Below are 27,407 nucleotides of genomic sequence, written 5' to 3'. Positions count from 1 at the left end.
GCCAAACGAGGATATTCTCGACGGTTCCGGGACTCGAGCCGCCCGCCGTAGAGTCGCGCGCCCCTCCTCTCGTTGCGCGCAATTGGGAAAAGAGGGAGTACAAGCGCTTGTAAGTGGAGTTCGCTCTTTCTCTGAGCGAGAGAGCTGGAACGAGAAAGATGTCACATGACTGAGAAGTGAGGTCACGAAACAGCCTGAAGGAAGTCGTCTCAACATATGAGACAATATCACCCCATGTATTCCCCTAAATATCTAGTGGTATCAGTGCGTAGCTTTCAACTGTTTTGATGATATTAACATTAATGACTCGGAATACTTGATGGATAATTCCGAGTTACGACTTCGATGAATGAGGAGATTTTATGCGTATTTATCATGCCGAGAACCATTCTACATAATAAGAATAATAGGAAGTACGCAGATAGTTGATGGCATGAAGAGAGTGAAACCAGATGTCCGACTCTAACAGGACCAGGAAAACTGAAAAATCCCAGGAGTCAGGCTCCACCTACTGAGAATTGATACTGACACTTTGATGATTGCAGACGAACCCGCGAAGGACTCGGAACGAAAATTGATCAGTGGAAAGCAGGATGTACAGGCTTTAATTTGACATCAAATTCAACTTTTAAATATACCTTCGAACGGACCGTTGTTGGATAAGGGGGCGTGGTCTGACTCCCCCTCCAAAAAATAAGGCTTCTTACTATAAGGGCGAGTGGCAAGAAGGCAGTATACACAGTATATCCAGTGCATTCGGTCTAATCAGCAGACACATTCTTTAGTGAACAGTCAGTTTCAATATTCAGTGTTTCACATTGTGAAGATTCTTATTGAACAGTATTGTGTAGTGGTAAATGACAACACATAGTGAGTGACAGTGCGCTGAGTACCAAATATTCGTTACGTCTTTAATTCAGTTCGCTATGACCCGTATGTGATAAAAAAAAACTTCGATTATGTGTCAGAGCGGCACAGAGTTTTAAAAAAAGAGGTGGTCGATTGAAGTGAATTATTACGCGTGCAGTTATGAAATTGATCTGAGTGAATGTTGTGGATTATGCCAAATTATACGAATTATATAAATGAGGTTAAATGAAGGAAGTAATTAAATACAAGGATAGTTCAGTAGCAGTATTACAGTAAGGCTTGAACCTACAATAACAGTGAACGGCTTATTAGCTATCATTTTAGTAGATCGGGCGGCACGCTCCATATTCTCTCAAACGCAGTGAGTTGTATATCGTATCAATGATTAGTGAAATGGAGTGGGTCGACTAATGACCAGTAAAAAAATATCAATACCTAACATTCATATCCTGTGATGGTGACCGGCTAGTGTGTGATGCTCCGAGATTAAATTACTAGTGGAGAACTGGAGTATGCAAAAGAAAGTATCGATATCGGGCTACAGGACAAATACCGATATAGGGCTACGGTGCTTGAGTTTATAAGTATCCTTAGTCATAACAGAGTTATAATGCATGACATAATTAATGCATTTATGACAAATTAGTCTTCCTCATTTGCATATTTGACCTCCGAGAGTGCCGGGTTTGAAGACGTCTTATGAGCAGTCCGCCGTACAGTTACGCCAACGCAGCATTGATATTCAAGAGCTTCCGACGCCAGACGAGGATTCAACCAACATGCAGGCGAATCGACAGAGAACGATTCTGGGAGCCACCGAAAGTGAAGGCATGCTGATGGCAGCTTAAATACATTGCTGTACTTCCTGAGGAAAGCTGATGGCAGATATCTGAGTGCTTAGTACATTTGTTGAACATATTTGCATGATAGTTCGTCACATTCCCATAAATAAGTAGCTTGCATGTAAATATATTGAATATTATTTGACCATGACGGCGTTTCAGAGGGATTATAGTTTTTGTAAGATTTTGCTGTGAGATTTATTTCGTGGGTTTGAACCACTTATTTAATTCATTATGGGGAAATATTGCATGATAGTTATAAGACCCTATCATGACTTATAGGTGACGTGACGTAATGTAATGTAAAGGGATAAAATTTCGTAGTATGATCCATTCGTCTTGAAGTTACAATTAAATGCTATGATTCATCATAAGAGTTTCTGATTATTCATTTTTGATTGCACGTCACATACTGGTAGAAACTCCACCTGTCTAGATTTAAGACTGCAAACTCCACGACAACAAAGGTCAACTGTGGGGGTGTAAGTGAATTATGTACATCGCGATTAGCCGCGATTTTTTTCCTCTTTGAAGGTTAGGATCATCTGTTTAAAGATGCATGTTCTCGGGATATGAGGAATGAGAAGACGGAGCCTGATATGTAAGTTCGTAATTTTGAGAGTGTAGTGGTGTTAAATATATGAGTTCCCCTGCTGAATATGTATAATTAGGGCGATGTAGAATGCCGCCTTGAGAATAAGATAATTGAGGCAAAATGTAGGCTAGTATATGATGTTACGCTGATAATGTTAATAAGTCGAAGAAAGAGATTGTCTTTGTGATGATATGAATATTTAAGAATAGCAGGTAAAGTATGAGGCTTTGCTTTGCGGGGAAGAAAAAAAAAAGAATGAGCAGGCCGACCCGTCTGACAATTTTATGAGGGAACGGTCAGGGGAAGCTCTAGCAAAGTTTGTTTGCCACTTTGTGAAGGGAGACACATTTGGTTCGTTCTTTTCTCCTTCTAGTATAACGGAGACATGCATAAAATTAAGAAAACGACATCATCGTATAGACATCACATTGTCTACGTTAATGTACGATAAGTTAGACACGGACATTAACGTAGACAATGTGATATAACTATCATGTGTTTAAAATGCGCTCAGGAATTTTGTAGTAAACCTCAATTAACATGATCTGAATAAACCGAATGAAATAATTCATGCCGTAAAGGAGATGTGCCTTTGGAAAATATATGTGTACAGTGTTATCATAGGATATAATTATAATAAGGTTTTTCCGTGTGTTAAGTGGCTCTGAAAGGGGACGTCCTTTTGATATATTTTCAATCAATTGAAGGTTATGAAGTGATAGATGCCTATCTGAGATAGAAAGGAAGAGACATCCAAAGCTCAAACCTAATTTATGAATCAATGTATTGTATCGGTAAATATCTCGGCATATCTTTATGTAATGTAATATACAAGTGTTTCCTTATCTAATTAAAAGTGTTTGTACAAAAATAGATGATTTTCCTTCTCATTAGTAGTGTATTCGCATTCCTCTGATATCCGAGACTCTTTCCCCTACTTAGAATTAAATCGGTTAAGCCCCTTTCCGGACATACCACGTACCCAAGCTCTCGAACCAGCCGAGGAAAGACTCAAGTAGGGGTGATGGACTTCGATTCCAGCGACTGTTCGAGGGTCTCGTCAAATAAATACTTACAGCCACTTCATAAGCCAATTAAGATAAATTATTATGCACTGGAACCCTGGGCAGGTGCAATACATTTGATGTCTTGTTGTCTTGTGCATGCACAAACATGTTTTCTGCTTGTCCGACACGGGAGAAAGCAACGTAGAGCACATCATGTGTGAAACAGGAATCCTTCAAATTAACTCCGCAATCGTGGAACGTTTGACTCTGAGCCTTGTTGATAGTAATAGTAATAATATAAGCTAATCTCACTGGAAATTGTAATCTTTTGAAACAAAATGTCAAATTGTTTGAGATCAATGGAATTCTTGGTATGAAAACCGGTTTTCCTTTCTTTTTTTCGGTTAGGATTAATGCCTCAATGATATCTTTTTTCAGTAAGTATCTGCTTTATTTTCAAGAATTACATAAAATACTCACAGATATACTCAAGCAGCAAACTATGATGATTCTGAGATCACTATACTCCTCTCAGATAGTTCAAAGATGGTATATAAAACCAAGGAGTACACATCACAGCCTTCTAGATTACATTCTCACTCCGATCCTTCCTGTACATTCCCATTCATTTTAACACATTCAATGACGAAGGCAGCCAATTTCAAGCCCCAGATCTCCCACACCACCACAGCTACAGACACGCAACTAATATAGTGTACGATGGGAGTATCGAGGCTACTACCACATACAATCACCAGTGGTCAGCGGTGGTATTTGTGGCCGTGAGATTAAATATACGGACACACACACATATCTATTTATATGTAGAGTCGGACACTTCGGAACTCCCACAGCTCCCAAAGCACCACCGTTTTTTCTCAGTGGGTTCTCATTCTTTTGTTCAGTACATTTGTTTCCTGGTCTCGTTGGAAATTTATTCTCTGACTGCCCATCTATTTACTTCTTTTACGGAACAGAGTTTTGTATAATATTTCTGATAGATCTATCTAGGCTTTCTCTAGGTTCTTTTTGACTTCTTGGATCTATGCTAGACTATTCAATTTCCTGTTGCATGTCATGATCTTCCGTGTAAGCCTTGTTGTTGTTGCTGGGAGTTTTTGAACGTGTCCGTACAATTTCAATCTTCGTTTCTTAATATCTGCTGCCAGGTTGGAAAGTTTTTCTGTTACTTTACGGCATTTCAATCTGTATCCGTCTTCAGTATTCTTCTTCTTCTTATTATTATTGTTATTTTCTTCGGTCTTGGCCAGCTGTGGACCACGTAAAGTAACTTCATTATTTATCTTCTCTCCTTGCCTTTCCGCATTTTCCAGTATTTCTTCCTTCTGTCACTAGTTTTCCCATAGATTTCCTTTGCTTCTTCTCTTTCTCCTGGAACGCCCAAACTCCTTAACCTTTTATCTGAAAATAGTTCAATCTAATATCTAATTTCTTGGGATACCGAGCTCAGCCATATCCAATTTAACTTGAAAGAACCATCGGATTTGTGTTTTCGGATTCTTACCGAATGATCTGTTATTATTATTATTATTATTATTATTATTATTATTATTATTATTATTATTATTATTATTATTATTATTATTATTATTATTATTATTATTATTAGTTATTATTATTATCTATTTAGTATAGAATTGTAAAACTTATCAACCTGGGTCACTGAACCCTCAATATCTTTTGGAAGATAAATATCTATATAGTATCGTAGCGATTTGGGGAAAATGAAAATATCGTCAGTCTAACCCTGCGAAACCAGTACAGTATCTCCAATAACGTGACTCGTTTGATTTAGAAGTTTAGATTCATATTACGTTTTACGTATCACGATATGATAACATATAATCAACTCTATTGAGGGAAAGCTCTAATCTGATCAGTGACTTGGCGCTCAAATCTGACGACTAACAAAAGAGGAATAAAATCGAGACTTTAGCTCGCAATAGATCACAATTACCGTACCCTTTCAACATCGGTAATCCACGATGACGATAAGATCCATTGCGAGTTCGAGAAGATAGCATTATCACTTTGTCTGCTACTGATAGTACACCGAGCTCGATGGGTGCAGTCGCTTAAGTGCGGCCAGTATCCAGTATTCGGGAGATAGTCGGTTCGAACCCCCACTGTCGGCAGCCCTGAAGATGGTTTTCCGTGGTTTCCCATTTTCACACCAGGCAAATGCTGGGGCTGTACCTTAATTAAGGCCACGGCCGCTTCCTTCCCATTCCTAGCCCTTTCCTGTCCCATCGTCGCCATAAGGCCTATCTGTGTCGGTGCGACGTAAAGCAACTAGCAAAAAAAGAACTACTGATAGTACGATCTACCAGAGATTGCCATTCATTTTCAGAGACAGCTCTAAACAATAGAGTATGAACCTTCAGGTCAAATTGTGATAGTACATAAATTATATCACACCCTCGCACTGTATTCAGAAGTGAGAAATATTATTATCATTATTCCTATTATTATTGTTAGTATTATTATTATTATTATTATTATTATTATTATTATTATTATTATTATTATTATTATTATTATTATTATTATACACTGACTGACAGAGCAAATGCAACACCAAGAAGGAGTGGTCAGAACTTTATGCCAATTGCAGGGTAGACTGACGTCACTGAGGTATGCTCATGATGTGAAATGCGCCGCTGTGCTGCGCACGTAGCGAACGATAAATGGGACACGGCGTTGGCGAATGGCCCACTTCGTACCGTGATTTCTCAGCCGACAGTCATTGTAGAACGTGTTGTTGTGTGCCACAGGACACGTGTATAGCTAAGAATGCCAGGCCGCCGTCAACGGAGGCATTTCTAGCAGACAGACGACTTTACGAGGGGTATGGTAATCGGGCTGAGAAGGGCAGGTTGGTCGCTTCGTCAAATCGCAGCCGATACCCATAGGGATGTGTCCACGGTGCAGCGCCTGTGGCGAAGATGGTTGGCGCAGGGACATGTGGCACGTGCGAGGGGTCCAGGCGCAGCCCGAGTGACGTCAGCACGCGAGGATCGGCGCATCCGCCGCCAAGCGGTGGCAGCCCCGCACGCCACGTCAACCGCCATTCTTCAGCATGTGCAAGACACCCTGGCTGTTCCAATATCGACCAGAACAATTTCCCGTCGATTGGTTGAAGGAGGCCTGCACTCCCGGCGTCCGCTCAGACGACTAGCATTGACTCCACAGCATAGACGTGCACGCCTGGCATGGTGCCGGGCTAGAGCGACTTGGATGAGGGAATGGCGGAACGTCGTGTTCTCCGATGAGTCACGCTTCTGTTCTGTCAGTGATAGTCACCGCAGACGAGTGTGGCGTCGGCGTGGAGAAAGGTCAAATCCGGCAGTAACTGTGGAGCGCCCTACCGCTAGACAACGCGGCATCATGGTTTGGGGCGCTATTGCGTATGATTCCACGTCACCTCTAGTGCGTATTCAAGGCACGTTAAATGCCCACCGCTACGTGCAGCATGTGCTGCGGCCGGTGGCACTCCCGTACCTTCAGGGGCTGCCCAATGCTCTGTTTCAGCAGGATAATGCCCGCCCACACACTGCTCGCATCTCCCAACAGGCTCTACGAGGTGTACAGATGCTTCCGTGGCCAGCGTACTCTCCGGATCTCTCACCAATCGAACACGTGTGGGATCTCATTGGACGCCGTTTGCAAACTCTGCCCCAGCCTCGTACGGACGACCAACTGTGGCAAATGGTTGACAGAGAATGGAGAACCATCCCTCAGGACACTATCCGCACTCTTATTGACTCTGTACCTCGACGTGTTTCTGCGTACATCGCCGCTCGCGGTGGTCCTACATCCTACTGAGTCGATGCCGTGCGCATTGTGTAACCTGCATATCGGTTTGAAATAAACATCAATTATTCGTCCGTGCCGTCTCTGTTTTTTCCCCAACTTTCATCCCTTTCGAACCACTCCTTCTTGGTGTTGCATTTGCTCTGTCAGTCAGTGTAATATTTCATTTGTACGTTTATTCTTAACATCGTAAGCTGGAAGGTATCCATGTGTGATACGAATAATTTGGTTTGTACAAACGGATGGGAAAACAGGGCTAATTACAACTCGGAAAATTCCCGTGATTCATGTGAAACACCCCAGAGTCCGTGGATGTTGTTATTGTCATGGGATCCAGAAGAGGTTCAGGGCGTGATCTCATACGACCACGAACTTCTTCTTTCGCTAAATTTGTTAACTTCCGAAAGCGTTTCGTCTCCATTGCAAGATTCTGAAAACCTGCGTGTCAAAGGTTTGGACTGTTTCATTCTAAAAGTGAGTTGCATTCCATTTTGTAAATACTTTGAGCCTACGAGCTCCGGATGTTGTATGGTTTCTGAATTAATCAATGTAAATTTTCAAGCTTCTCGACTCCTCACTAAAAGAACTGAAGGTATACTCCTAATTGTAATTACATTCTAAATTGCAAATACTTTGAGCCTACGAGCACCGGATGTTGTATGGTTTCTGAATTAATCAACGTAAATTTTCAAGCTTCTCGACTCCTTATTAAAAGAACTGAAGGTATACTCCTAATTGTAATTACATTCAAAATTGTAAATACAATGAAAGAAAAGAAATAATCTTCAAATATGATTTTATTAACAGTACTTAAATTCGGGTTTGTCCTTGCCTATCCATTCACCCCTCACGCTTCTTTCCCCTCTCTGCTCCGTGGAAATAAGGTGTAATAATAATAATAATAATAATAATAATAATAATAATAATAATAATAATAATAATAATAATAATAATAATAGATAGATAGATAGATAGATAGATAGATAGATAGATAGATAGATAGACATCGAAGAACGAAATATCTTAAGGAAAATCATTGGCCATGTCAAAGAAAAATAGAGAACTCAGGAGAAAATAAGACCATGAAATGAACACGCACTTGAAAAAAGATCACTAACCTAATTCGGGAAAAGAGGACTACCCATTACGATCCCTTGGCCAGAATGCTACATTTTTTTGCTATTTGCTTTACGTCGCACCGACACAGATAGGTCTTATGGCGACGATGGGACAGGAAAGGCCTAGGAATGGGAAGGAAGCGGCCGTGGCCTTAATTAAGGTACAGCCCCAGCATTTGCCTGGTGTGAAAATGGGGAACCACGGAAAACCACCTTCAGGGGCTGCCGACAGTGGGACTCGAAACCACTATCTCCCGGATGCGAGTTCACAGCTGCGCCCCCCTAACCGCACGGCCAACTCGCCCGGTTTGGCCAGAATGTGTACAGGGAGATTCAACCAGTTTTTCACCTATTCTAGACACGAAAACCATGGTACCTTACTTTACCGAGTAGGAGAGGGACCTGCGAGTAGTGGGAATCACTCACGGAAATACTCAGCACCTCTTAGTCAGGTTCCGGTCACCTAGTCGGTCAGCCTTCCCACGTTTAAGACAAACACGCTGGGAACATGGACAAAGACTCAACGCCCAACCAGCACCACAGTTATTATATACATGCATGGTTATTCAGCTAGGATGTACACCTTAAATAACCCGTGAACCGTTCAAGATATCGATATTATAAGAGTGCGAATGGCACCACTTCAACCACGTTGCGCCGTTGCGCTGCGTGGCCAACATACACGATCAGCTGATTGTAGGGCAGTTCGAGAAGGATATAAGGAGGATCGTCATATAGTGACATACGAACAGGCCACGCAAACGGAAACCTTGCTTGGCTGTTGTGGTTAAAACGTAAATTACGATAAAAACCGCAGACATAAATCCGTATTTATGAATAAATTTTCGAAACGAAAGAGATCTACGATGGGTTTCAACCTCGTTCTGATCGTATTTTTAAACGCATTTCATCTCCATGAGTACCACTATAATTGTTTAATATGGTTGTTTATTTTTTTTGCTAGTTGTTTAACGTCGCACGAATACATCGAAGGTTTTCGGGGACGGAAGGATGGGAAAGGCATAGGACTCGGAAGTTAGCGGCCGTGGCCTTAATTAAGGTATGGTGTGAAAATTGGAAACTACGGAAATCCATCTTTAGGGCTGCCGATGGTGGGATTCAAGCCCATTATCTTCCGAATGCAAGCTCACAGCTGTTTTGGGAAGGAAGTGGCCGTGGCCTTAATTAAGGTGCAGCCCCAGCATTTGCCTGGTGTGAAAATTGGAAACCACCGAAAAGCATCTTCAGGGCTGCCGACAGTGGGGTTCGAACCCACTATCTCCTGGATGCAAGCTCACTGCTGCGCGGCTCTAACCGCACGGCCAACTTGCCCGGTAACCTGAAACTTATCCATTATGAAGTGCAACTCATTTCAAATATTAATGCGACTGACATCTACAATATTTTGTTTTGTTTTTGGTTTTACAAATTGCTTTACGTCGGACCGATACAGATAAATCTTATAGCGACGATGGGATAGGAAAGGGCAAGGCATGGGAAAGAAGCGGCCGTGGCCTTATTTAAGGTACATTCCCAGCATATGCCAGGTTTGAAAATGGGAAACCACGGAAAACCATCTTCAGGGCTGCCGCTATCTCTCGAATACAAGCCCACAGGTGCGCGTTCCTAACCGCACGGCCAACTCGCTCGGTGTACAATAAACACTTAAAAAATTTCACGACCACCATCAAAATACTGTATTTATCATGCTTGGTGTACGTTTCACTAAAATAGGCCTACATTAAACCAGTGTCCAAGCACAAGACAAGTTTGCAGTACTATTAATGAGAGAAAAAATGAAAGAACCTGAATATCAAACTTCAATGAATCATACAGCAACACCAGACGGCAAGGAACATGAACTTTCAAGGGCAAAGATAAACAAGTACCAAGAAATCATCACTTAGATATGTTTCAAAAAAGAGAATATAATCATCGACTGTCATGGTCAAAGCTTTTTAAATGCTATTTGCAATCCCAGTAATAAAACTTACACATACAGAATGACTTAGCATTACGTATGTTGTTTTTGTTTTCTTTCCTTTAGAACTGAATTGTATTACTTTATTAAAGAAATGACGCTGAGTATTCAGTTTTAACAAAAGATAATACCCAGAAAATAGTAACCAGGCGGTGGCTTGCACTACACCAGGGCCTCTCAGAGTGCATGCACTTCGCTTGGTTGACCAGAGTGCGGACCCCACTCCTCGATTTGGAACGATAGCACTGTCTCTCTCTTTCTCCAAGCCTGTCTCGCTCGCTCCGCCTGTCTCCCTCTTCCTCACTTGTTCCGTAGAGCTCTACATCCGAGCCGAGTTGAGCCGAGCTTAGCCGAGTAGCCCAGAGACGAAGCGTTGGTCCGAAGCGAACCGAGCGGGACCGATGCACAGTGCACGGGGCTCTTGCGCCTCGATTTGCACGCGTGAGATTTTGGGCGTTTGAGAGGCCCTGCACTACACCACTGAATGTAATAGCAAATTGCTTTACGTCACAGAAGCACTGTGGGGCTGTTGGTGGGTGAGAATTTTGTTTTGATCTTGATCTTCTTGCTCGTCTCCTTCTTCTTCCGTTTCCTCCTCTTTCTCGGGCTTTCTCACAGCTAGAAGGGCTGTAGATAATTCGAAAATGTGATGTGTCGTAAGTTGTTCATCATTCGAATGAAGTTCTCTGCCTCGCAGGAAATGTTTCTTGCTTGACACAAGTTGGATATTGCGACGCATTTTCAAGCACTTCATTCGTTCCACCATCTGTATTACCATTACCACAGTGGTATTACCACACTCTCCAAACGCGTGCGTCAGTTTGTCCAAACAACGACATTGACCACACCAGCATCAGAAATGCATACGTAGGACTACATGAGCTCCTAATATTTTCCGCATTGTACAAGTAAATTTTAAAGAATCCTTTCATTTTTCATTTCCGTTTCTGCGATGAGGAGATTCCGCATTATGCAAAAGTAAGAACATTATAGCGCAGTAAACTTCGCCGGGACCGAGAAAATGTTCCTTAGTCGACAAGTTTACGGTTTATTCAAGTTCCGCTTTGAACACGTTTTACTGAATATCATAAGTATGCATTAGAGGTCTTTGTCCTTTCACGTGAGAAAATTATCAGTAGGTACATTAGCTAATACGACAGATTAACTAGTGTACTCATCGCTTGTAATCAGATTGTTATTAACACAGCGATCAGTCAGTTACTGACATTATCTCATCAGATATCAAGTATTCCAGTTGTGGTTTTGTAACTTTCGGTGTTCAAAGTGGGTTTTGAACTCTTTCTGGAACAACACTTATCTCTGACAGCCCTCTGTATTCATTGCTTGTCAAGTTAGTCTGGTATTTAGTGTGATTTTGATGTCTGAACTCGTGTACATAATCGCAATATTAATAATAAATGAAATGAAATTAAATGGCTTATGGCTTTGAGTGTCGGGAGTGTCCGAGGTCTAGTTCGGCTCACCAGAGGCAGGTCTTTCGATTTGACACCCGTAGGCGACCTGCGTGCAATGATGAGGATGAAATAATGATGAAGACGACACATATCCCAGTCCCCGTCTCAGCAAAATTAACCAATTTTGGTTAAAATTCCCGACCCTGCCGAAAATCGAACCCGGAACCCCTGTGACCAAAGGCCAGCACGCTAACCATTTAGCCATGGAGCCGGGCATAATAATAATAATAATAATAATAATAATAATAATAATAATAATAATAATAATAATAATAATATAATTGTTACCGTGGTTGGTGGATCAGCAGAGGTGAAAGAAGGTGCCGGGGTGAAAGGGTCTAACTACCAAATCAAAGTTAATTTAAAACTGTAACAAGGTTATATTTTTCCTCTCTTTTTTAAAAAAACGACAAGTAACAAGGTAAAAAAAAACGAGTCTAGGAAAGACAAGATTGGTGGTATAAACAGAACTTGGGCTTCAAGCCCTCACTTTACACTTCCTGAGCTACACGCTCAACCTAATGACCTTACTTAAGGGCAGAAATCCCCTAATGCCTGGAGCACATGCTTCCAAAATGTTAATGAAAAGTCTCCCAGAGGCACCTTTACAACACTCGAAAAGAGCTGACACGCTCTCAGTTTTTCAAGCCTCTTAAAGGCAATACCAGACTTTACAATTAATTGCCATCAAGGCAGAACTTACAAACATGACACGGGGGTATCTTGTACCCAACCTACTGGGCCTTAGCGGAAAAAGAACAGGTTAAGTAAATGGCCCGAAGTACCAAAATGAATGGAGGCGTGTACTCGCACTCCTAAATACTCATTCTAAAACCTAAAAGGCACTAGGCCGATGAAACAGGGGCTATTCCCAAACTATGGAGGTGACTCGTATAAGAGTAATTTAAGACATTACAGAACGGAAGAAAACCAGTTACGAAACGTAGTCACCTCAAACCAATATGAAGGGGAGCTCAAGAGGGAACAGCACTCTCTATCCCGATTTACATTTAAAGATTTTATGAAGTTTCACATAAGCCGGAAAAAAACTACATATTTAGAAAAGTAGGTTTCATGGAAAAGTTTCGGACCTATCCCTCGGGTTAAACTGCGGAGCTAGCAAAAGGTGAAGATGTTAAGTGGCCATACCTTGTCGAAGTACTGCTGCCTGATGAAAGAGGCACCTCCCGCCTCCTGCTTCACATACACACACTTAGTTAGATGTTGATCAAGTGGCCAAGAGACGTGAAAATCCGCAGTTTATAAACCCTCGGGGAATAATCAAGATACACCCACGGCGTTTTATTGGTTAACATCAAAAGTTACACTCAAAATCGAAGAAGAAATACGCGATAGGCTGAAAATTACAGAAATTAGGGATTGTCTGAATTCAAAACTGGCGGAAAGAAGAGATAAATATTGCCAACCCAAAGATGAATGAACAAAATTTAGTAAAGAAAAAACTTATGAATACAAAATTTCTTCAAAAAAGTTTCTTTCACTTCGCACCAGGGTGCATGATCATAGTTTTTGTAGTGACATCTATGAGAGAATGTCCACACTTCTTGATCAATGGAAAACAAAACAAGTTGAAATTCGCACAGTACTGGCAACTTCATAATCACAAAATTACGGTAGTGACATCTTCTGAGGAAAAGTTTAAGTAGGTCTAGTTCCAAGTTCAGTGTTTCTCCTGTAGAGGAGTTCTAATTGGCGCAAGATTTAAATGTGCGGCGTAGAGGTGTACCTCCCGGTACAATAATAATAATAATAATAATAATAATAATAATAATAATAATAATAATAATAATAATAATAATAATAATAATAATAATAATAATCCCGAGGGGGTTTCAGCCTGTTCCCCTATCGGGCGCGTCCCAGGTGGCGGATCGGGAGGCTCGCCGGACTTGTCCGGAGGGTTTGAGGGAAATAAAATACCTCTCGCGGACCAAAAACAGGCACAGCTCGCGAACATCTTCAGCAACCTCTGAAGCTCACTACTTCAGTTGTAACCATGACGCCGACATAGATCGATGTCCCCAATACTTTTAACTTGATAGCATGATGGAATCAACCTATAATATAACTACCCCAGGCCCTAGTAGACATACTAGTTTCTCTCGGTCATCGGATTCTGGGAGACCGAGAACATCATGCGGGAATGTATTGGAGCTTCCCAAATCTCTTCGCCCAAAATGCAAAACTTTCTTTGGTTGTCTAAACATCAACACACTTCGGAAAACTGGGAAGTTAAAATAATTAACAGACATGTTAGATAACTTAAACATCCAAATTTTAGCACTTCAGGAAACCAGATACACGGATGAAAATCATTTTGACTCAGGAAATTATAGAATTTACAAAGGCAAGCCAGCAATCTCCCTTCATAAGAGACCATTACAATTTGGCACAGGATTCGCTGTAAGAAGAAACACTGTAAACTCAGTACTTAACTTTTCTTCGCTTTCTGAAAGAATTTCAACACTATCCATTAAATCAGGAAACAAAGCTTATACATTAATTAATGCGCATGCACCCACCAATAACTACAATCAAAAAGATCCACAAATGGTGGAAGACTTCTGGGAACTGCTAGAAGAAACTACAGCCACAATTCCAAATCATGACATAAAAATTCTATTAGGAGATTTCAATGCCCAAATTGGTAGGAAAAAGAAATTCAGGACCATTGTAGGACTATACCCAGCGCACAATAGAACTAATAAAAATGGAGAAAGATTAATTGATTTTTGCAAAAACTTTGATCTCAAATTAATGTCAACACATTTCCGGGCGCTTCCACACTAGAAAACAACCTGGAGATCCCCAAATTTTCACTTGGGAGAATTTCAACTAGATCATGTGGCTATTTTCAAGAAAAATCAAAAGAAATTATGAATGTTAAAGTTAAAAAAGGGATCATTGACTCTGACCACCATCTATCCTTAATCAAGGTCAAATTTCAACCAAACAGGTCCAAACCCAGAATAACAAAAAACCTGCGTGTCGATCCGGAATTTCTTAAACAGAACACTAGTACTTTCATTGAAAGTATTCCTACTCACAATCCTTCGAACTTTTTAGAACTCAAAGACATACTTTTGAAGGCTTCTCGAAATGTTGGCACACCACCCAGGAAACGCAAACATAGGTGGTGGAATGAAACCTGCGACAAGGCCATAAAATTTAGAACTAAAGCCTGGCAGAATTGGAATTCTCATAAAGCTGAACAAACCTGGCAGTAATTCACCAAAATACAGAAACAAACATCAAAAATGATCAGGTCTGAAAAACGCAAATACGAACACTACAGATTGGCAGAAATTGAACAAGATTTTACAAAAAAACAATACACGAAACTTCTACAAAGCTTTCAGAGAAGAATTATCAAATTATCAGGCACCTGGTCTTTGCTTCAAACGCCCAGATGGGACATTGGAAACGAATAATCAAGAGAACTGCAAACTTCTAGCAGCTTATTTCCAGGATCTTTTAAACTGTGAATCCCCTAAAGAACAACTCTCCTTTGAAAAACCCTTATCTAATCAAGATTCAGAACCCCCAACACTGGAAGAAGTCAAAGAAATAATCCATGGACTCAAAAATAATAAAGCCCCGGGGGAAGATGGTATAATTGCCGAAATGCTGAAGATAGGAGGTGACAGCGTAGCCCGGAAAATCCACTCGATTCTTGAGAACATCTGGATCACTGAAGAAATTTCGGAAGATTGGAAATGTGCGCTAATCCATCCACTACACAAGAAAGGGGATAAAACGAACATCAATAATTATGGAGAAATTAGCTTGATACCAGTTGCTTACAAAAATTTTTCCAAAGCCTTGCTCACTAGACTTGATAAACAAACAGACCATCTAATTGGTGAATACCAGGCAGGTTTCCGAAAAGGAAGATCTTGTACAGAACAAATACTTAATCTCAAAACTATCCTCGAAATGCGTAAAACCAGACAAACAGTCATTACTTTCGTAGATTTCAGAAAAGCATGTGGCTCTATAGACCGTCAAACACTTTTCAATACTCTAGAAGAATTTCAAGTGGATAAAAAAACAAGAGAATTAATCAAACAAACATTAACTGGCACAACTTCAAAAGTTAAATTCCTAGGCGAAATATCTGAGCCTTTTCCTGTTAACACCGGGGTCCGTCAAGGGGATGGTTTATCGCCGTTACTGTTTAACTTGGTACTTGAGAAAGTAATCAGGACCTGGGAAAAGGAAACTAAAGGAACAACCCTTGGAAGACTACGTAAAGACAGAATTCACGTGCAATGTCTGGCCTTTGCTGATGACATAGCAATCCTTTCCAATAATAGGCACGAAGCAATTCATTCCATTGAACAACTGCATGAAATTGCCATCAAAACGGGACTTCAAATTTCATATGAGAAAACTCAGTACATGGAAGGAGCCTCACGATACTTAGATGGACAACCTATGATAACTAAATTTGGCAAAATTGTTCAAGTGAACAAATTTAAATATTTGGGAGAAATTATTCAGCCCTCTGGTTTAAACCGCGAAGCAAATAAAGAAAGAATTTCCAAATTACAGAAAGCATACAGGATCACTTGGAACAGGTATAATAAAAAATCAATATCTCCGAATGCAAAACTTAGACACTATAATACAGTGATCAAACCTGAAGCGTTATATGCCTCAGAAACCTTAATCATTGGTGGTGGATCTTTAACCAAACACATTGAGAAACAAAAACGGAAAATTTTACGAAAATTTTTTGGCCCAGTTTGTATAGATGGAATATGGAGAAAAAAATCATCCCAGAAGATATATTGTCATTCTGAAAAAAATCCTCACACTTTTCGGTAAAGACGATTGAAATTTTATGGACACATTATCAGAATGAATACTAACAGGCTAACTAAAAGAATTTTCAATCTGACCCTTTCGTCTAAAACCAAGAACAGCTGGCTTCGTGAAATTGAAACAGATCTCCAGGAAATCAACATCTCAGAAGATATTGTACAGGACAGATGTAAATTCAGAACCAAAATCGACAATCACCACTTTGAAGACAAACCCAACACCAGAGCTACTATAACTTGGACAGAAGAACGAAGGAAGCAGCTCAGCGAGAGGATGAAGAGATTTTGGGAGGAAAAGAAGGCCAACACATCAGCTAAGCAAGTTCAACCGTGCTCCTGAGTAGGGCATAACGATGTAAAATATTAATAATAATAATAATAATAATAATAATAATAATAATAATAATAATAATAATAATAATATGGCCTCAGTAGGCGAATTGCACCAATTTCGAGGTCATGAGAGGCGAATAGAACAGGATAGGTTAACCAGGAAAATAATGAATTCAGTCATACAGGGAAGGGGGCGGAGGGAACAAGATGTGAGATGTGTGTGGTGTGGCTGTGTGTGTGTGTGTCCAGCCCTTGCCCCATTTCTCTACAGGATCAGGTATGAAGTGAGATGAATCTTCGTGGCAAGTTTTTACGACCGGATGCCATTCTTGACGTCAACCTCATCAGAGCAGTTAATGAGATGAAATGAATGGTGTGACATATGATGGCAGGAAGGAAGATGCTAAACCCGGTGCCGGCACATAGCCGACTCCTGTCGAATTGCGTCAAGAGGTCTGCTCAAAGCTTAACGTCTCCAACCGACGGACGAATCACCATCAACGGTACCATATGCCCTCACTCCACATGAACACTGGGGAGAGGTTCGGAATTGAATCCAGGCTTTTGACACGCAATCTAGTGATTAGGAATTGTATACAACCACCTCTCCTATCCTATAACTGGATGCCTTAACGATCATGACTACCAGGTGGGTTTTAAAGCAGGCGACATTGACTCAGTTTTTTTATGTTCAGCCTACATGGTAAGTGATGATAAAACTTGACGAGAGTACAGAGTTAGTTGCAAAGAGAAGTTTGTGGAGGCGTCTTATTTATTGAAGGAGGCTTGTGAAATGAACGATTATTATTACTAGCAAACGTACCCGTGCTTTGCTTCGATATTTTATATTGCATATGGATTTCTCCGTAAATTACTGTAAAGGCAGTCAGTAAGATTATATTAAATTGCGTGTCTCTTAGACCTATCCGAGAAATAAAACAGAGAGGACACCATACATTATTTCCGATATAAGGTACGCATTGGGGAAGTTTTGTTGATAATGGCAGGCCACATTTCCTACTGCCAATCACATTCGAGTTCGGGAGTTTCTACTATAAGTGCAGGCTAACTTGGCAACTGCTATTAACAGTAGTAATGGAGAGTTTTCACTATAAAGACAAGCCCCTTTTTCTAACGCCAGTCACAATCGAGTTGGAGAGATTTGATTACAATCGAGAAATGCAGCACTATCTAACGTATCAACAATTGAGACACGACAATAAGTCATAGGACCAAAGTTGTAGATCTCTCCAAATTGAACGGCGGATGTGCTATCTGTTTTGTGATACGACTTACCGTTTAGCCACCAACTACCACGAAACGCCGTCATTAAAATGCATCCTTATTTCGATATTTTCCTGGGCCAAAAGTTATACATTTGAACAGCTTGGAATTTTTTCTCAAAGAAAAGAGTGTCCAGGTTTCGGGATTAGCACTCACATACATATGGAGTAATTAAGGAATAAGGTAATGCAGTTAAGGAGGTCGAAATTAATAGAAAATAGAATTATAACTGAGGACAGGCGGACAGGACAAATATGTAAATACGAAGTGGATGTTTTTGAAAATAAAATGCCCTTTCATAAATTGTGATGGTATGAGTTATAAGAAGGAGGTAACAGGGGAGAAATTGTGCAGGGATTCTTACGTAAACAGATAAGAAAATGACTTAAATGGTGTTATTACTTAAGTCTAAAGAGGCAAGGAAGAGGCAAGAAATTAAAGCGGAAAATATAAGAGAATAGCAATACACTTAAATGTATAGCATGCCAAAAAAACACCTTACGGTGTGAAATAATGGGCTACACTCCACGGTACTGTTCAAATACTAACAACGCCCCTTAGTGCTATTCGAGGACGATTGTAACCTCCAACGGTATTCCGGCCGATTGACGTCTGTTGTGGTTGTTCTGATTTTCCTATAAATCTCCCGTCTATTCGGATATTTTAAAATCATATGCATACTGAAACCTTCCCCGGGATGTAAACCTCTGTAAATATGAAGTTTGGTCGATATCTACCCATCCGTTTCGCCGTAATGGTGGAACAAGCAAACAGACACGAAAAATAAAATCCACTGATACGGCCTTGATTTTACCTAAAACGGATAGATGTCTGAAAAATGGGCAAAACGAACGAAATTGCAGACAGTGGACCTCCTATATTATTATTATTATTATTATTATTATTATTATTATTATTACCGAGTGGAGCGGCCGCGCTATGGAACCAAGTCTGCGTTTGGGATACGAGTGGGTTCGAATCACACCGTCGGCTGTCATAGACCAAAGGCGATTCCTTCCACCTCCTTATCCCATTTCATTCACCACCACTAATTTCATCTTCAATAACTCCTCAACTGAGGTTGGCGTTGGGACTAAGGGGTAGACATACTGTAAATTATTATTATTATTATTATTATTATTATTATTATTATTATTATTATTATTATTATTATTATTCGTTTTTCCCATCTAAATAGCGTGATAAAACGTCGCACTATCCTCCCAAAATCCCTTCAGGAATTTGCTATACCAGTTTTCTTTTTAGGTTTCTCTGTAAATTTGTGCTTAATGTACTAAAGGCTCCACGATTTCTTATGATGTCTTCTGTGAATTTATTTCTTGTACGTCTTGCTTCGTTCCTTCTAGCCAGTCTTTTTTTTTTTTTTTTTTTTTTTTGCTAGGGGCTTTACGTCGCACCGACACAGATAGGTCTTATGGCGACGATGGGATGGGAAAGGGCTAGGAGTTGGAAGGAAGCGGCCGTGGCCTTAATTAAGGTACAGCCCCAGCATTTGCCTGGTGTGAAAATGGGAAACCACGGAAAACCATCTTCAGGGCTGCCGATAGTGGGATTCGAACCTACTATCTCCCGGATGCAAGCTCACAGCCGCGCGCCTCTACGCGCACGGCCAACTCGCCCGGTCTAGCCAGTCTATCTTGGTATTCTGTGAGTTTATTACATTAAAAACTTTTGTTAAGTTTGCTGTTGTAGATTCTGTAGGCCTATGTATATATCCACATGGCGTAGGCATTCCATGTACTGGGTTTTCTGGTATAATATCTGGAGAACAACATTTTACACTATCGTGTGTAATTTCCCTATGGAATACCTAGTTCCTTCTTTGTTCTTGTTGTTAATCACTAGATCATCTGCGAAAGCTAAGCATTTCACCTTGATTTTGCATTCCGAACTCCCGATGTGTGTACCTTTGATATCCTTTTGCCACTTAATAATAATAATAATAAGAATAAGAATAAGAATAAGAATAAGAATAAGAATAAGAATAAGAATAAGAATAAGAATAAGAATACGAATAATAATAAGAATAAGAATAAGAATAAGAATTTCAATTTCGTGTGGGTATTTCTACCCGGGTGCAGCCCTTGTAAGGCAGACCCTCCGACGAGGGTGGATGGCATCTGCCGTATGTAAGAAACTGCGTGTTATTGTGGTGGAGGATAGTTTTGTGTGTGGTGTGTGAATTGCATGGATGCTCTGGACAGCACAAACACCCAGGGAATTAAACTTGTAAGGTTAAAATCTGCGACCCAGTCGGCAATTGAATCCGAGACCCTCTGAACCGAAGAGCACTGAGCATTCAGCCAAGGATCCAGACATTTCTTGATGACCTTGTCCAGAACCAAGTTAAACCGAGGGGGAGGTGAGAAGCCGTCTTCTTCTCGGACGCCCGTACGCACTTCGAAAGTTTCCAGGATGACAGGTCGTAGACAAGATGCCCACTTTTAATACAGTTCATTTGCAATTATGACCATAAAAATATAGTCCATAGTTCACATATGTTCATTGTTATGTTCACTACCATTTTTTCCTGATGTCCACGTCTATGTTCCAGTAATTTTAATTGAGCCTATTAATTCTATACTGGAGCTTACGTGGCTCAGACGGCAGCGCGTCGGCCTCTCACCGCTGGATACCATGGTTCAAATCCCGGTCACTCCACATGAGATTTGTGCTGGACAAAGCGGAGGTGGGACAAGTTTTTCTCCGGGTACTCCGGTTTTCCCTGTCATCTTTCATTCCAGCAACACTCTCCATTCTCATTTCATAGCATCTATCATTCATTAATAAATCACTTTGGGAGTGGCGACCCCATCGTACTAACAGCCTATATCTGCTTCATTCATTACATCCCTGACCCGGTCAATGACTGGAAAACAGGTAGTAGGTTTTCATTTTCAATTCTATACTGTAAGTACCCTACAATCTGACATTCTAGGAAAGAAAAAATCACATAATTTAAATTAATTTTGAGACAAGTTGAATTAATGGTTCTATATTCTGTTCTCACTAGAGAACTCTGAGAGACTTACGTTACCGGCTGAAGCTTTATCCTGGAGAGGTTGCCAATGAAAAACGAGAACTTTGATAATGAATTTCTTTCTATTACACAGACTAATCTACTATTTTACTTAAGTTTGTACTCTATCCAAATTCATCATCATCATCAGCTCGACAGCCTCTCTTTGTGAAACTCACAAACCGAAACTAACCAGAATGTTTAAATAAAATAAAATAAAATCTTCATTATTCAGGTCACCAAATCTTACTTACTTACTTACTTACTTACTTACTTACTTACTTACTTACTTACTTACTTACTTACTTACTTACTTACTTACAAAACTCGAAATGCTGACAAAACCAGAAATATTCTCTAATGGAGTGAGAGAGAGACATCTTACCTGAGAGGGCTTCTCCTCTGCGGTTTGGTTTCTCGACACTTTTCTGTGTCTGGGTTTTGGTTCTGTTATTGACGGATCCATCACAGCGCCTGTTGATAACAGAAGAGCATTAGTATGTCATCAGATGGACCTAAGTTCAACATTCTAGGCGTCATTGAGAAAAGGAAAGAGGCGCAAGACATCGCTTGGAGGAAAAAGTTAGGGACATCGAGAGAAACTCAACTCACGTACAGTTTTACAAAGTAAGAAAAACAAGTCGTCTCCTTACTGGCCATAAAGACCCTGGTCGAGCACACCGTGAATCGTTCTTCATTTTTCAGTGTGTATAAATAAAGGACTGGTAATGGGAAGGAAGCAGCCCCGAGCTTAGTGAAGATGCAGCCCCAGCATTTGCCAGGGAATTAATTTGGTTCTCGTTTGGATTACGGAATGAATGAACCATAGACTATGCGTCTCTCCATATGTGGAAGCCCATGACGACAAGAAGGACTATGGGGACTTCTGAATGTGTCCGTATAATCAATCACTTTAAATCAAGAAGGATTGCCATCAAGAAAATTTACTCGATGATTGCAAGCGAATCTACCCTAAGTAATTCGATTCCGAAGGTAAGCAGACCATTGGCAGCTTAACGTAAGTAAAGATATCTTTCTCAAAGTTACTTAAGTGACAGCGAAAGACATTTGAATGCATGATTTTGTCTCACTTATTCATGACATCAGCAATTCACAATTACTGACAAGTTTACGGGACGTAAACATTATTGTACCTATACACGCATGGTTAAAAGTGATTTGTTAGAATATAGGGAGGTCCTCGTAGAACGAAACATGCCATTCTTTGTTTATTAGTGAGTTTTTAAGGTATGTTATTTATTTATTTATTTATTTATTTTTATTTACTGTACACTACGGGATTTTTAATCCCAATTACAGTGGCAATTATTTACAGCTGTTTATTTTTCAATGTTTCAGGTCAGTCTAATGACCTAATATTGAAATTTTTCTAATATTATATTTACAGTGAGAAAGAAACAATATTTCATATCTAACATCCTTACAAAAAGAGTAAAATAAAAACATCATTTCATGTATAAACTAACACTTATATTTATGGGATGGGGCTTAATGTAGGTTTGAAGTACATATTGTGGTTCAAATCAGCATTACAAGTTATTTAGAGAATTTTCACGGAGATGGTGAATGTTTGTAGAAACAGTTCTTGAGGTACATAGAAGTCTAAAGAATTATTTTTCTGAACTGCACTGTTGTAGACATTGCATAGCCTGTAGAGTGGGGAATTTTTGTGAGCGGTTGTTCTGACTTCTTTTATTATGAAATGTTACATTTGGCCTCGCATTAAAGCGGGGCACGTGAAAGCTCAAAAGGCATAAAAAGGCAGGGTTGTCAATAATAGAATTTACAGTTTTATACAGAAACTTCGTGTCATCCTTTCGTCTCCTCAGATCCAAGTTTTCTATTTCAAGATTTAGGAGAAGTTCATTGTATGCTATATGTGAATAATTACCGTTTTTATTATGTAAGCATTTTAAATATCTCTTTGGGATTTTTCTATCTCTGTTATACAAACTTTGTTCGCTGGATTCCATACAACCCTTGCGTATTCTACTTTGGGCCTGATGAGAGAGATATATACAGGTGTATGCAGGTTTTTAGGTATTTAAAGGGTTTGACATTCCTCAGCATTCCTCATAGTCTAATGTTCTTTCTTTCTTTCTTTCTTTCTTTCTTTCTTTCTTTCTTTCTTTCTTAATCCGTTTACCCTCCAGGGTTGGTTTCCCCTCGGACTCAGCGAGGGATCCCACCTCTACCGCCTCAAGGGCAGTGTCCTGGAGCGTCAGACTTTGGGTCGGCGATACAACTGGGGATGAGGATCAGTACCTCACTAGGGGGGGCGGGAGCCTCACCTGCTATGCTGAACAGGGGCTTTGTGGTGGGGCGATGGGAAGACTGGATGAGGTAGACAAGGAAGAGGGAAGGAAGCGGCCGTGGCCTTAAGTAAGGTACCATCCAAGCATTTGCCTGGAGGAGAAGTGGGGAAACCACGGAAAACCACTTCGAGGATGCCTGAGGAGGGAATCGAACCCCTTCTACTCAGTTACCTCCCGAGGCTGAGTGGACCCCGTTCCAGACCTCGTACCACTTTTCAAATTTCGTGGCAGAGCCGGGAATCGAACCTGGGCTTTTGGTGGGTGGCAGCTAATCACACTAACCACTACACCACAGAGGTGGACTTATAGTGTTAAATGTGTTATAATTAGAGTTGCGGCAGACTGATAAGCTTTAAAGTTGTATTAACTGAGTCGACATTTGAAAAAATGGTGGCTTCCTTCTTAACAAAATATATTCGCATTAAGAATGGTTTATACGAGTAAACACAGATCAGCACCACAGGAAAGGAACCTCGTTCTCGGAAATACACTGGCCACAGCTCCGATACCGTCTCTTGTCTGTTAGGTCATCAGCCCAGAGGCTGGTTGGATCCTCAAGTAGAACGATCAAAGGTTATAAGGTTACGGGGAACAGCAATCAACAGATGGCGGCGCCAAAATGAGGCTTACTAGGCAAGATGAAGAGTGTGGAATGCAGTACTTTTGCATCTGCCTCTTGCCACAGGCCAGAGCAAAACGTAGCTTCGAACGAATCCCAGTCTCATTAATGGCTGTGACAAGATGGAAGCTGCTGAGGTGAATCTTGATATAGATATTGCAGATAGTTAAGATTCAGGAGTTCAAATCGACTGTATCGGGATTGACCTATCCAAGGCTTTTGATAGGGTAAATCATGGGCAACTGCTGAAGAAAATGAGGCCTACTGGAGTAGACAGACGAGTGGTTGTATGGGTAATTAATTTCTAGAAAATAGAACTGATAGAATTAGATTAGGTGAAGCATTACATGTTCCTGTAACGATTGAGAAGCGGATACTAACGGGAGTAAGGAGATGAGCTGCTCAACTAAGCAGTATGTCCTGGGCTGTCTGTGGGGAGAGGGTGTGCAATGACGGTTGTAGACGAATTAGCTTGAGCGGAGCTTTTAAAGTTTCGAAATATAATAATATTAAGATAAAGTTGGAATTCAAGATGACAAATTGGAGCAAATAACCATTTATAGGAAGAGGAATTATGGGTTGGAATAATTCTTCGAGGGCAACTTTCAATACACACAGTTAAAAAAAAAAAATAGCGGAACATGGTTTGTAACGTCTGCTATGTGAACGTTAATTTGGTAGATGGGGTTCCAATGTCGTACAGCATACCTTGAGACCTTAGCTACTCAGGGTATGTCAAATCCAAGTTATACTCCATCTGCAGGCGTAACCATGCATTAAACTGTCTGGAGTAACCTCGAAACAAAGTAAATAGCGGTGCGTCCGTGTGTAGTTGTGAGGTACAAAGACAACTGCGGTCATTTGAGCACACTGTACGTAAACCAGCACATACCATGAGACATCTTAACGAGGTTCAAGTCGCAAGGGCCGTCACTTTGATCCAGGAAGGATGGACTTTTCGTCGTGTTGCTGTGGATCTCAATGTCTCTCCGTCAGTCATTCAACGCTTGTGGAATCGCTGAAATGAGACAGGCCTGTACACAAGGAGGGTTGGACAAGGTTGTGGACGCATGACAACCCCACAAGATGACCGATATCTGACCATCTGTGCGTTGCGGCGTCGTTCAGCAACCGCCAGAGAACTGCTACAAGGCCTTAGGAGGGTCACTGGAGTCACGGTGTCTGATCAGACAGTAAGGAACAGGTTAAGAGGAGTGTCCTTACGACCCAGACGTCCTGTTCGAGTATCCCGTTTAACGCAGCAACATCGCGCAGCTCGCCTTCTGTTTGCCCGTGCCTACGTCAACTGGCAACTTCGCCAATGGAGACCTGTGTTGTTCACAGACGAGTCCAGATTTCCCCTGACACAGTGTGATGGACGTCAACGTGTATGGAGACGGCGTGGCGAGCAGTCCATGCCAAATGTTGTCCAGGAAGGCGACCGATTCGGACAAGGTTCTGTGATTGCACGGGGTGGCATCAGCACTGGTGGCCGTACGGATCTTATCATCGTCCGTGGTGATATTACCGCTGCGGGGTACACCGAGCAGATACTGCTACAGCATGTGCTGGTTGCTGCATACGGCTCATGTAGCGCGCATCACCAGAACTGTCTAGCGAGAACTGGACACACAAGAGATGGAATAGCCAGCAGTGAGTCCTGACCTTAATCCCATCGAACATGTGTAGGATAGGCTTGACAGAAGTGAATGTGCGCGTCCTGTTCCACCACAGACTCTCCAAGACCTCGAACTGGCTCTCATTGAAGAATGGGACCTGATACCGCAACATGACCTCCATCGACTTATTCGGAGCCAAGCTGTGATAAATGCTCGCGGAGGACATACACCATACCGAAGCTCTTCAACTGTGATAAAGAACTCCTCCACCCTGGAGGATTGTTATCACTTTGTTTTCGCCCCTATTTGGATATTTCCGTTCTAAAAATGAACGCAAATTCATCGATGTTCTTTCGTATACTTCAACGGTAAAGAATAAAGGTTTTGTTGGTAATATACCTCAATGTGAGGTATTGTTTTGTGCAGCATGCCATACGTTCAAAATCATGTTCCCCTAACTTTTTTGAACTGTGTATTTTCAAGTTCTTTAAAATCATTTAAGAAAGGACTAGGTAAACAATTGATAGTGAATCTTCCAGCTGGGCGACAACCCTAAATGCAGATCAGTGATGATTAATTGAGTAATTCACTTTTGTTAAACACGTTTTTCCTGTATCTCTCAACTCCGCAGAATGAAACACCCAGCTGGACTGGCTTGAGCTCCCTTATGCTTTAAGCAAAGAAAGCCAAGAAACCAAGTTTCTTAGCGAAAGGGAATTCAATGAACTTTTGAAGCTTAAAAGAAGCCACGCGTGCTTTTCGAAGTCACCAATTTACGCGCCTTCGACGTCAAATGTATCACTACTATATACAAGGGCATCCGACCCGGGCGTGCTGAGTTCAGTGCTCTCTATTATTATCTGTGTGCGATGAAAAGTCATGACAATTCAAATCAATCAATCAATCAATCAATCAATCAATCAATCAATCAATCAATCAATCAATCAATCAATCAATCAATCAATCAATCAATCAGTCAATACTGATCTGCATTTAGGGCAGTCGCCCAGGTGGCAGATTCCCTATCTGTTGCTTTCCTAGCCTTTTCCTAAATGATTTCAAAGAAATTGGAAATTTATTGAACATCTCCCTTGGTAAGTTATTCCAATCCCTAACTCCCCTTCCTATAAATGAATATTCGCCCCAGTTTGACCTCTTGAATTCCAACTTTATCTTCATATTGTGATCTTTCCTACTTTTATAAACGCCACTCCAACTTATTCGTCTACTAATGTCATTCCACGCCATCTCTCCGCTGACAGCTCGGAACATATCACTTAGTCGAGCAGCTCTTCTTCTTTCTCTCAATTCTTCCCAACCCAAACATTGCAATATTTTTGTAACGCTACTCTTTTGTCGGAAATCACCCAGAACAAATCGAGCTGCTTTTCTTTGGATTTTTTCCAGTTCTTGAATCAGGTAATCCTGGTGAGGGGTACGTCACAAACATTACTAGTGACAGAAGAAATCATTGCATGTTCGGTGCACTGGACGACTAAGCTCACAGGACAAAAAGAAAAGGTCACCCCTGGAGAAAGCATTACAAGCATAATTTAATAACGCGTACCTCCGACTCTGAACTTGAAAACCGCGTGGATTCGGTTAGG

General features: G+C 40.9%; 1 protein-coding gene across 1 annotated transcript in view; it reads right to left on the bottom strand.

Moving 5' to 3' along the window:
- Window positions 1-27,407, bottom strand: part of Esp (Epidermal stripes and patches) — a 189,142-nt gene that overhangs the window by 150,064 nt on the left and 11,671 nt on the right. Inside the window, exon 2 of the mRNA XM_067150254.2 lies at window positions 21,612-21,700. Coding sequence (XP_067006355.2) covers window positions 21,612-21,700 — 89 coding nt within the window. The remainder of the gene's footprint in view (window positions 1-21,611; window positions 21,701-27,407) is intronic.

Source organism: Anabrus simplex, chromosome 6 (genome assembly GCF_040414725.1).
Source record: "Anabrus simplex isolate iqAnaSimp1 chromosome 6, ASM4041472v1, whole genome shotgun sequence".
Taxonomy (NCBI): Eukaryota; Metazoa; Arthropoda; class Insecta; order Orthoptera; family Tettigoniidae; genus Anabrus; species Anabrus simplex.
This window is presented reverse-complemented; position numbering and strand designations above follow the sequence as displayed.